We start from the raw sequence: 12,837 nt of genomic DNA, 5'->3' as shown, positions 1-12,837 counted from the left end.
TTTCCAGAAAAATGGGCACATGTTGGTACTCAAAATTTTCCTTAAGGAAGCAGGAGCTCTTGATACAGAAAAAAATATAATCAGAGTTTTCAACAGACAGAAGGACCTTTGCAGTTATAAAATAGTGCTATGGCTCTTCAAGAAAACAAAAAACAAGACTTAAAAAACAGATTTACTGGTTTCAGCAAGATTCATGGTGACATTACATCTAAAACCTAGAGCAAGCAGTTAGCTTAGATTTAAGAAGACTGCCTGGAGAACAAAAACAGTGCCAGGAAGCAGTGCATAGTGGTTTGAGCATTATGGAAAATCTAATTAATAACAGATAAAACTGAGGATATACAGTCAGTTCAGAAGAGAGTTTAGTTTCATTCTAATTCAAAAATTATTTCTTGGGACTTCCCTGGTGGTCCAGTGACTAAGACTCTATGCTTCCAGTGCAAGGGGTGTAGGTTTGATCCCTGATCAGGGAACTAGATCCCACATGTGACAACTAAAAGTTTGTGTGTTGCAACTAAGAACCAGCACAATCCAATAAATAAATATTTAAGGAAAGAACTTTTCTTAAACATCTTTTGTATGTCAGCCATTGTGGTACATGCAGAAGATGCATTAATGAACAAGGCAGATGTGCTTCCATCCTTCCTAGGACTTAAGAGTCTATTAGTAAAGGTTAAAACGTCCAATTTTAATGAAGAGGAAGTCATGGTGGATACATCCGAGAGACCCAATCTGCATATAACTAGGATTCCAGAAAGAAAATACCACTTAAAAACTGGTGAAGATGTTAAGTTTCATAGTTATAAAGGTGAAAGCCCTAGTGATCCAGGCAGAAGCTATAAAAATGTAAAAAGAGGTAGACCAGCCTTAGATAGCCAAGCAACTCATTCTTAAGGTTGTGAAAAGAAGATTGTCCATGGGATCGCAAGAGTTGGACATGGTTTAGTGACTAAACAACAGAGAGTAATAAAACCATTTAAACATAGAGTGCATGTAAGCTCAGTTATTTCTGACTCTTTGCCACCCCATGGACTGTAGCCCACCAGGCTCCTCTGTCTGTGGTATTTCCCAGGCACGAATACTGAAGTGGGTTGCCATTTCTTCTTCCAGGGGATCTTTCCAGTCCAGGGATCAAACCTGAGTCTTTTGGATCTCCTAAATTGGTAGGCAGATTTTTTTTTTTTATCACTTGAGCCACCTGGGAAGCCCATTTAAACAGGGTAAAACACAAATAGTTGTATCTTTATAAAATAGTATAAATTGTTAAAAAACAATTTAAAAAAATAACTTTGTCCTAAAATAATGTCATCAAAAATTAGCACGTACGCCAAGGTGTAAGGGCTTTTAAATTCATAAGAAGAAATCAATAGTTTCATATTTCTTTTGAAATTGGAGATACCCATTACTAAAATGGCAAGGAGAAGGGAATGACAACCCACTCCAGTACTCTTGCCTGGAAAATCCCATGGATGGAGGAGCCTAGTAGGCTGCAGTCCACGGGGTCGCACAGAGTCGGACACGACTAAAGCGACTTAGCAGCATTAGTAGAATATAAGCAGGAGGATGAGTATCTTCTAAACTACTGGGGGTAAGGGAGGTGTTTGGATAAAATCCCATATGGCACAAAAGGAAATGGCAAAGATGCCTCCAAAGAACAGAAAACATAAAATGACAGCAATTATAAGTTCACATTTTAACACATATTTATTGGATGTTCACTAATTGCCAAGCTTAAAGAGCAATGCACCTTTCAGTCAGGTAGTTATGGAAGGTCTCATTAAAAATGTGAAGAGTAGGTGAAGGTGTAAATTCTTCCTTGAATTGGGAGCATTCCAAACAGCAACTGCAGAAGACTTCTCAAGTCCATGCCTATGTAGTTTGTTTTGTTTTAGGAGTTTAAAGGGTGCTTGGGATTGAAAGTAGTTCAGTTCATCAGTTCAGTCGCTCAGTTGTGTCCGACTGTTTGCAACCCCATGAATCGCAGCACGCCAGGCCTCCCTGTCCATCACCATCTCCCGGAGTTCACTCAGACTCACGCCCATTGAGTCAGTGATGCCATCCAACCATCTCATCCTCAGTCGTCCCCTCTCCTCCTGCCCCCAATCCCTCCCAGCATCAGAGTCTTTTCCAGTGGGTCAGCTCTTCGCATGAGGTGGCCAAAGTAATGGAGTTTCAGCTTCAGCATCATTCCTTCCAAAGAAATCCCAGGGCTGATGTCCTTCAGAATGGACTGGTTGGATCTCCTTGCAGTCCAAGGGACTCTCAAGAGTCTTCTCCAACACCACAGTTGAAAAGGATCAATTCTTTGACGCTCAGCTTTCTTCACGGTCCAACTCTCACATTCATACATGACCACAGGAAAAACCATAGCCTTGACTAGACAGACCTTAGTCGGCAAAGTAATGTCTGCTTTTGAATATACTATCTAGGTTGGTCATAACTTTTCTTCCAAGGAGTAAGCGTCTTTTAATTTCATGGTTGCAGTCACCATCTGCAGTGATTTTGGAGCCCAAAAAAGTAGAGATGGCTGTAAAGAGATATGTGGTGATTTGGGGGTAAAGAATGGGTGAAATGAGTAGAGTAAACTTTTAAGTATTAGCTTTTTTTCTGAGTGTGATGAAAGGTTTTGAGTTTAGGACTGCCAGTTATCAATCTGGTTCTATGTTAAAAATGAAGTGAGGGTGGTTGAAAAGCAAAGACAGAAGCAGAGACCATTATGAGTCTATTATAGTAATTAAAGCAAAAGATTGTGATAGATCTGACCAGAGTGATTGTAATTAGATACCAGAAATGGTATGGCACTATTAGAAATGTCTTTGAAAGATGGTGATAAGAAAATGTCAGTAAGTGATAAAAGACAAGATGTAGAATTACACTGTATAATTACAAGTTGAAAATATTTTATTTCTGTTTATAAATAGAAAAGGTAATTAGCATTTTTACTTTAGAGTAAGATTTTTATTTGTGGTTGTACATGTGTATAAATTTCATATGCTTTTGTGTTTTTTGTATATTCCCTTTTATAATTTGAGAAGAGGCTTAAGGTTTTCAAAATATTTTTCCTTCATAGAACAAAGAAGTGAAGAAAAAGATGTCAGATTCAAAGAAAACATCTGCATCTACTTTAAAGTAAGTAATTCTATGATTTTCTGTGTGAGAACAAATAGGCATATGAATTAAATTTTAAAAGTTTTGACAACTACATTTTTAATATATTTTAATCTCCCTGACTCAAATGGGACATCATTCTAATTAATTATTTTAAACTTTTTTAGATTTAAGCTTTGCATCTTTAGAAGATTTTGGTCTTAGAATTTCTTTGCTAATTTTTTTTCTTCTTTTAATAGAAAAGATACAGATGCTTCCACAGGTATTGAAACTGTGACTGCAGCTTCTACTAGTAAGTTGTTACTTTTAATACTCCTCTAATATATTTTTGTCAGTTTACTGGAAACTTCTTGCAAGTTGATGCTAGGAAAATAGTATTCATTGTGCTTTAGTAGAAGGGATCCACATTGGCCCCTGTTTTAAGCTAGTGATCCATTGGAGAATGCCCACATTCTTCAGCCTTGCATAAATGACCCCTTACCCTTTCCCCCAGATTACTTTTTCAGTCTCTTGTCACACAGGTGTACATTATGTTTCAGTTACTCAGAGCAGTTTATTTTCCAGCTGTTCTGTCCTATTTCATTTCACAGCTCTTTATACTGTCCATTCATGTGGAGTCATTGTCTAAGTTCCAGTTAACTTTACTTGCTAACAACCTGCTCCAGTATTCTTACCTCTAGATCCCGTGGACAAAGGAGCCTGGTGGGCTGCTGTCCATGGGGTCGCACAGAGTCCCTCACGACTGAAGCAACTTAACATGCGTGCATGCATTGGAGAAGGAAATGGCAACCCACTCCAGATCTTGCCTGGAGAATCCCAGAATAGAGGAGCCTGGTGGCTGCCGTCTATGGGATTGCACAGAGTCGGACACGACTAAAGCGACTTAGCAGCAGCAGTAAGCACTTCTAAAGTACCTACTTAGTAGGTACCAGGCCTTGTGCAAGATAATGAACATACAGAGCCAATTAAAACTCCTTTTGGAGGGTCAAGGTGGAACAAATTCCAATTTATTCTTTAAGGGCTATCTCAGAAAATGCTTCTTTTTGATACCTTTCATGACCCTTAGGCAGTTCAGTTCAGTTCAGTCACTCAGTCGTGTCTTACTCTTTGTGACCCCATGGGCTGCACTAGGACAGGCTTCCCTGTCCATTATCAACTCCTGGACCCTGCTCAAACTCACGTCCATTGAGTCGGTGATGGGATCCAACCATCTTATCCTCTGTTGCCCCTTCTCGTCCTGCCTTCAGTCTTTCCCAGCATCAGGGTCTTTTCTAATGAGTCAGTTCTTCACATCATATCTTTGATCTGCTTGCAGTCTAAGGGACTCTCAAGAGTTTTCTCCAACACCACAGTTCAAAAGCGTCAATTCTTTGGCACTCAGTCATTTTTATGGTCCAATTCACACATCCATACATAACTACTGGAAAAACCATAGCTTTGACTATACAGACCTTTGTTGGCAAAGTAATGTCTCTGCTTTTTAACATGCTGTCTAGGTTTGTCATAGCTTTTCTTCCAAGGAGCAAGCGTCTTTTAATTTCACAGCTGTGGTCACCATCTGCAGTGATTTTGAAGCGCAAGAAAATAAAACCTAGCACTTTCCACTTTTCCCCCACCTATTCACCATGAAGTGGTGGGACCAGGTGCCATGATCTTCATTTTTTGACTGTTTGAGTTTTAAGCCAGCTTTTTCACTCTCCTCTTTCACCTTCATCAAGAGACTCGTTAGTTCCTTTTTGCTTTCTGCCATGAGGGTGGTATCATCTGCATATCTGAGGTTATTGATATTTCTCCCCACAATCTTGATTCCAGCTTGTGCTTTGTCCAGCCCAGCATTTCGCATGATGTACTCTGCATATAAGTTATATAAGCAGGTGACAGTATACAGCCTTGACATACTCCTTTCCCAGTTTTGAACTAGTCTGTTGTTCATGCCTGGTTCTAACTGTAGCTTCTTGACCTACATGCAGGTTTCACAGGAGGCAGGCAGAATACCAGGGTGGTCTGGTGTTCCCATTTCTTGAAGACTTTTCCACGGTTTGTTGTGATCCACACAGTCAAAGGCTTTAACGTAGTCAGTGAAGCAGAAGTAGATGTTTTTCTGGAACTCTCTTGTTTTTTCTATGATCCAGCGGATGTTGGCAATTTGATCTCTGGTCCCTTTGCCTTTTCTAAATCCAGCTTGAACATCTGAAAGTTCCTGATTGATGTACTGTTGAAGCCTAGCTTGAAGGATTTTGAACTTGACCTTGCTAGCATGTGAAATAAGTGCAATTGTGTGGTAGTTTGAACATTCTTTGGCATTGCCCTTCTTTGGGATTGGAGATTGGAATGATACTGACCTTTTCCAGTCCTGTGGCCACTGCTGAGTTTTCCAGATTTGTTGGCATATTGAGTGCAGCACTTTCACAGCACTATCTTTTAGGATTTGAAATAGCTCAACTGGAATTCCATCACCTCCACTATCTAGTGATGCTTCCTAAGTCCACTTGACTTCACATCCCAGGATGTCTGGTTATCTAGATCAGTAAGATCCTTTTTGTATAGTTCTTCTGTGTATTCTTGTCCCCTCTTATTAATCTCTTCTACTTCTATTAGGTCCATGCCGTTTCTGTCTTTTATTGTTCCCATCTTTGCGTGAAATGTTCCCTTGGTATCTCTAATTTTCTAGTCTTTTCGCATTGTATTGTTTTCCTCTATTTCCTTATGTCATTCACTTAGGAAGGCTTTCTTGTCTATCCTTGCTATTCTTTGGAATTCTGCATTCAGATACTTATCTTTCCTCTTCTACTTTGCCTTTAGCTTCTCTTCTTTTCTCAGTTATTTGTAAGGCCTCCTCAGACAACCATTTTGCCTTTTTGCATTTCTTTTTCTTGGGGATGGTTTTATCATTGCCTCATGAACAATGTTACAAACCTCCATCCATAGTTCTTGAGACACTCAAGCAGATCTAATCCCTTGAATCGACTTGTCACTTCCATTGTATAATTGCAAGGGATTTGATTTAGGTCATACCTGAATGGTCCAGTGGTTTTCTCTACTTTCTTCAGTTTAAGTCTGAATTTTGCAATTGGAGTTTATGATCTGAGCCACAGTCAGCTCCCGGTCTTGTTTTTGCTGACTGTATAGAACTTCTCCATCTTTGGCTGCAAAGAATATAATCAGTCTGATTTCAGCATTGACCATCTTGTGATGTCCATGTATAGAGTCGACTCTTATGTTGTTGAAAGAGGGTGTTTGCTATGACCAGTGTGTTGTCTTGGCAAAACTCTGTTAGCCTTTGCCATGCTTAATTTTGTACTCTAAGATCAAGCTTGCCTGTTAACTCCAGGTATCTCTTAACTTCCTATTTTTGCATTCCAGTCCTCTATGATGAAAAGGTGTTAGTTCTGTAAGGTCTTTCAGGTCATCATAGAACCGTTGAACTTGAGCTTCTTTGGCATTAGTTGTTGGAATATAGACTTGGATTGCTATGATACTGAATGGTTTGCCTTGGATAGGAACAGAGATCATTCTGTCATTTTTGAGACTGCATTTCAGACTCTTTTGTTGACTATGAGGTCATCATAGAACCATTCAACTTCAGCTTCTTTAGCATTAGTGGTTGGGGCATAGACTTGAATTATTATGATATTGAATCATTGGCCTTGGAAATGAACTGAATTACTAACATTTTGAATGGTTTTCCTTGGAAACAAACTGAGATCATCCTGTCATTTTTGAGACTGCACCCAAGTGTTGCATTTTGGACTCTTGTTGACTTTGAGGGCTATTCCATTTCTTAGGGATTCTTGCCACCAAGAATCAGATACAGTGATCATATGAATTAAATTTGCCCATTCCTGTTCAGTTTAGTTCACTGATTTCTAAGATGTCAATGTTTACTCTTGCCACCTCTTGTTTGCTACTGCTGCTATGTCACTTCAGTTGTGTCTGACTCTGTGCGACCCCATAGACGGCAGCCCACCAGGGTTCCCCATCCCTGGAATTCTTCAGGCAAGAACACTGGAGTGGGTTGCCATTTCCTTCTCCAGGGCATAAAAGTGAAAAGTGAAAGTGAAGTCGCCCAGTCATGTCCAACTCTTAGCAACCCCGTGGACTGCAGCCTACCAGATTCCTCCATCCATGGGACGTTCCAGGCAAAAGTACTGGAGTGGGGTGCCATTGCCTTCTCTGATCTCCAGTTTGACTACTTCCAATTTACCTTGATTCATGGACGTAACATTCCAGGTTCCTATGCAGTATTGTTCTTTTCATCATAGGACTTTTACTTTCACCACCAGACACATCCACAACTTGGCATTGTTTCTGCTTTGGCTCAGCCTCTTCATTCCTTCTGGAGCTATTTCTCTGCTCTTCTTCAGTAGCATATTGGGCATCTATCATCCTGGGGAGTTTATCTTTCAGTGTCATACCTTTTTGCCTTTTCATTCTGTTCATGGGGTTCTTATGGCAAGAATGCTGAAGTGGTTTGCCATTCCCTTCTCCAGTGGACCACGTTTTGTCAGAACTCTCTACCATGACCTGTCCGTCTTGGGTGGCCCTACATGGCATGGCACGTAGTTTCATTTAGACAAGGGTGTGATCCATGTGATCAGTTGGTTAGTTTTCTGTGATTGTGGTTTTCATTCTCTCTGCCCTCTGATGGATAAGGATAAGAAGGTTATGCCAAGTTAGCTCTTTCCTAAATGAAAATGATATTTTTTGTAATGTGTTATTGATGTATTTTTCTTATTATTTTAGCCAAAACTGGACAAACCAAGACATCTGCAACCAAAGTAAATAAATCTTCAGGTATGTTTTCTATATTAGGATGTTAGACATACTAATTAAATTATTTAAGACGGTTTTGTCAGTCTTGGATTTCATGTGATAAAGTGTTTGCTGAGTATATACCAATTTTTGAAATTTACAGTCATCTAGAAGTTTTAAGAAGGCATATTTAGTAGACAGTGCTCTTTTCCTGCAGTTATTATCAAAATAAAATAATTTAACTGGCAAAATATTTCTCATGGTGAATATTAGAAATATTTCCCTTTTTCTCTTTTTGGTCTTCTCTGTTTACTTTTCTTTTATAAAATAGTCCAGATAACAAACTTATGGCGAATTATGTTTTATTTGCCTTTTTTGTAGGCTACATTATATTTTAAAGTAACTAATTTAATTTTTTTCTCCTTGCCCTAGTATTTATCCCTCTTTCTGTTTTTCCTATACTAGAAGTAGTAAAGTGAATTTCTTTGTGGTAATAGCATAGAATAGTGAAAGAAACACCTTAAGGGTTCATTTGGGCTAAGGTTACTGCAGTGTGACAAAACTTGGGCATGACTAGGAAATGACTGGTTAAATGACAATATAAAGAGTAGTGTTTCTCTTTTTGAGCAAAAATTAAGGTCTCTCTCTGGATATGAACAGTGGATTTGTAAGCTATTTTGATTAAGTATTATAGATGTTATAATTTCTTTTAATAACTTTTCAAAAGCATGATCATATTTTTACAGAAAGGTCCTGTTAAATAGGGTGATTACCACCATTGTTTATAAATAGGGTAGTGTGCACAGAAATCAGTAAATTTCCCCAGACTTCACAATTTAACGTGGAATTCAGCTTGGATTTAATGACTTCTGATCCTGGGCTTTTTCCTCATATACTGTGTTGCTACTTGTTGAGAATCCTGATTTTAAGAACTAAACCTCTTGTTGCTCTCTGAATAAAAAGGTTCAGTTTTTCTTGTTCTCTGGCAGTCTTTTTAGTGACACTTAGATGATCACAGTCTTTATATAAACATCATTTTGGAATATAGGCAACAGTAATATATGCATATGTACAAGGTGTTAAAGTTCAAAAAGTTCTGTTAAAATAGGACCCATTATGAATGAGTCAAAACAATCTTGATGTGGCCTGACCATGATATAGATATTCTTAAGGGCTTCCTTGGTGACTCAGCTGGTAAAGAATCTGCCTGCAGTGCGGGAGATCTGGGTTTGATCCCTGGGTTGGGAAGATCCCCTGGAGAAGGGAATGGCTACCCACTCCAGTATTCTGGCCTAGAGAATTCCATGGACCGCATAGTCCATGGAGTTACAAACAGTCAGACAAGACTGAGCGACTTTAACTTTGAAGGGCTTTTTAATCGACTGGGAGCCAAGGAAGTGTGAATTGGGAGGTCCTAAATATAACTGCTTTTGGAACCATTAAAGCTATCATAGAAATGTTTTTATATCCTGTAGTTAGTAATTTTGCTTCTAGTTGATTTGATTTAAGTAACTTGCCTGAATGCTTATTTTTTAAGTACCCAGAAAGGGAGGTGAATTATCATTTCTAATTTAGCAAATGATCTGTATCCCTAAAGATGATAGCATTTTATGTTTTGAATAAATATAGTCTGTCTTATATCCTTTGTGAGGTTCTTTCAGTATTGTTGATACTAGTTAATAAATAAACCAGTTTTGACTGAGCTTTTGTGATTTAGGGAAGTCAGCCGGTTCTGTCAAATCTGTGGTAACAGTAGCTGCTAAAGGTAATAAAGCTTCAATCAAAACAGGTAAGACTGTTGAAAGGTTATATTGTTTATTCTTAATTCTGTTTTAAAGAATATAATAAATATATCAAAAGCAAGTTTTAAATTTACAGAATTTATATCTAGCAGTAGCAGTATCTAATAACATCTTGAAAAGTTTAGTAGATACTTCTTTGATACTTAAAACTTAACACACATACAACTTTTGTTTTTAGTTGCTTTGGTCTTTGACAGTTTTTGCCATTGCAGATATTTTTGGAAACATTCTGACAGCTGTATAATATTAGGCTGCTTTAACCACTTCCCCCCTGTTTAATCTTTGTTTTCCTCATGTTTTCAGAGTTCTCACTCCATATTATCTTTCTCAGCTTATAGAACTCCCCTAATATTTCTACTTTAAAGATTTTCTTTCCATGTTATAAGAATGTATCTTGCATCAAGAAATGAAACACTAAATTGTAACATGCTGAAACTAACATGATCTGTTTATTAATATATTTTCCCAGTAGACTAATGTAATTATAAAGAATCTTTGTGGAAATAATAAAATAGAATTTTTGTGTGTGATTTTGGTGTGCTTTTGGCACATGAGGATCAAATTTGTGAATCATTAATAACCCTTAACAAAAATTATATCTCAGTTTATATTTTCTTTTAATCTTACTGGTAAACAGATATTGAAAAAAATTAGGAATACCTGGAAAAGAGCTGCTTTTATAATGAAGTTGAACTACTTATTTACTGACATAGTAGTATGAAACATGCTAAATGACTGAATAGAGCCTTATAATAATGGTTCAACTCTTACTTTTAAAAGCAAAATCTGGTGGAAAGAAGTCTCTGGAAGTCAAAAAGGCTGGAATTGTCAAGAACAAAGACACCAGTAAATCTGTGAATGTACCAGGTAAGCTTGAATTGCTATCATTCAGTGCTTTTGTTTCATTAAATCCTATCTGTATACATTGGAGGTATATTACGGAGTAGTTGCTTAAAAATCAAAAGGATTGTTTTGTGTTTCAAAGGAAAATTTGTATTAGCTTTGTCTTTAATCAGGTCAGCTTATGGAGACTTGAAATAACAAAATAACCTAGCTTAAGTTCCTGTTTATATTCATTAGTTTAATTGTATTAGTGTGTTTTTCTAGACTAATAAGAGCTCAGCTGGTAAAGAATCCACCTGCAATGCGGGAGACTTAGGTTCGATCCCTTGGTTGGGAAAATTCCTTTGGAGAAGGGAAAGGCTACCCACACCGGTATTCTGACCTGGAGAATTCCGTCCGTGGGGTCACAGAGTAGGACGCGACTGAGCAACTTTCACTTTCACTTTAATCTTGCAGAAAGCTCTGAAATGAAGACAAATGTGGAAGTCAAAACCACTGAAAATGGAGCTAAAGAAACTATTTCAGGTAGGTAAATAGAAATTTTAGTTTATTGTCTTATGTTTAAAGATGAAAGATTAAAAATAAATTTTACTAAGGTTTTTGTATCATATATATATATATAGAAGATATATATAAAATATATATAATATAACATATTATATGTTGGGAATGACAACCCACTGCAGTATTCTTGCCTGGGAAATCCCACGGACAGAGGGGCCTGGTGGGCTACAGTCTATGGGGTCGCAAAGAGTTGGAAACAGCTGAGTGATTCAACAGCAACAACTATAGGGTTATACCTAGGTGAATTTAAGAATATTGTGATTCAGATCTTCACCTTATGTCTTGATTTTGCTCTCAGAAGAATAAAACTGAATGTATTATTTAAAAGCCAGTGATTTTTGTAACTGTATCCTACTTAAATTTCTCTGGTCTTTTGCCTGTTACATACATTTTTGTGAAGCTACTATTTAATCCATTGTGGAATAAAGTTAGATCTTGATAAATAAAATACATTTGTATGAATTCTTAATTTATTTTGTATCTTCAGCTGCTGTGGAGGCCACAGAAAATGAACCAGTCAACAAGGTCAGGTTTTAATTTCACTTTTTTTTTTTTTTTAAGTGTAAGAGATTGTGACACAGTGTAGTTTTCTTACTATAAACCTAGGTAAAAAATGTACATATAAGGTATGGTGAAAATCCTGGTCTTTTGTGACCTTGTAAATATGTTTTGAGTTCAAAAATCTTGAGTTGCAGAGTAAGTCACAGAAATTTAGGTGCAGATTATCATAAGTAGATGTATATGTTATTGAGCATTTCTTCTCACTGAGAAGAAAGTATTAGGCCAGCTGGGTTTTTGAGTAGAAAAACAACAGAATTTTGTGAAATTTCTTTTTTTCTTTTTTCTTGTGGAAGCAAATGGGAGATATGTTAACACTTAGAATACCAGTTAATTTTTTGTATGTTAGAGGAGCAGGTGGCATTTGCAGTTCTATTTGAAGGGCATTAAGTTCACTTTGTTTTCTGTGCTTATATGTGTCATTTTGAATATGTTAAAATTTCATTAATTTAGAAATTAGTGGTTGAGATCTTGAGACCCTTCAGATGCTGAAGATAAGTTCATATTAGAATGGTTGCCCTATTCGTCAAGTAGTAGTGAAGTAGTATGTGTTAACTTACTATTTTGGTTTGAGAAGAATGTCAAAAATATTCTACTGCTGTTTAAAGCAGCAGTAGAATATATAGATTTACTTATTGCATTCTAGAAGGAATCATTTGCGAACACAGTTTGCATGCTATTTAAAAATCATTCTCAACTAGCTTATGAAAATTATAATTTCCTACCCTCTCACCCTCCAGAAAGAAACGTTACAAGTTGCCAATTTACTATAATGCACTTTTGTGGATTTCACCCAACATCCACTAAAGGAAAAGTTGGCATTTTGGGGGGAGTCATCTTGAAGAATGAAATAGATCTAAGAGAAGAGAAGGCAGAAATGAAAGTATTTTGTAGTGATGATTGGGTTATGGGGTAAGGATACTAAGAGACTAGGTAAGCTTTTTTATATTGCTTAAAAGGGATTATTTTACTCAGTATGATAAAAGAATATGCCCTGATTTCCAGTAGTCATCTATAGATGTGGGAGTTGGACTGTAAAGAAAGCGAAGCGCAGAAGAATTGATGCTTTTGAATTGTGGTGTTGGAGAAGACTCTTTAGAGTCCCTTGGACTGCAAGGAGATCCAGCCAGTCCATCCTAAAGGAAATCAGTCCTGTGTAGTCACTGGAAGGACTGATGCTGAAGGTGAAACTCCCATTACATTGGCCACC

The 12,837-nt window shown here is 37.3% G+C and overlaps 1 protein-coding gene across 1 annotated transcript in view; it reads left to right on the top strand.

The window, feature by feature from the left end:
* ZNF638 (zinc finger protein 638) overlaps positions 1-12,837 on the top strand; it is a 135,319-nt gene that overhangs the window by 95,792 nt on the left and 26,690 nt on the right. Inside the window, exons 9-15 of the mRNA XM_052647900.1 lie at positions 3,071-3,129; positions 3,348-3,400; positions 7,852-7,902; positions 9,578-9,649; positions 10,443-10,529; positions 10,962-11,030; positions 11,557-11,594. Coding sequence (XP_052503860.1) covers positions 3,071-3,129; positions 3,348-3,400; positions 7,852-7,902; positions 9,578-9,649; positions 10,443-10,529; positions 10,962-11,030; positions 11,557-11,594 — 429 coding nt within the window. The remainder of the gene's footprint in view (positions 1-3,070; positions 3,130-3,347; positions 3,401-7,851; positions 7,903-9,577; positions 9,650-10,442; positions 10,530-10,961; positions 11,031-11,556; positions 11,595-12,837) is intronic.

The sequence above is a fragment of the Budorcas taxicolor genome, chromosome 11 (assembly GCF_023091745.1).
Source record: "Budorcas taxicolor isolate Tak-1 chromosome 11, Takin1.1, whole genome shotgun sequence".
Classification (NCBI taxonomy): Eukaryota; Metazoa; Chordata; class Mammalia; order Artiodactyla; family Bovidae; genus Budorcas; species Budorcas taxicolor.
Note: the sequence above shows the minus strand (reverse complement) of the source record. Positions and strands in the feature narration are given on the sequence as shown.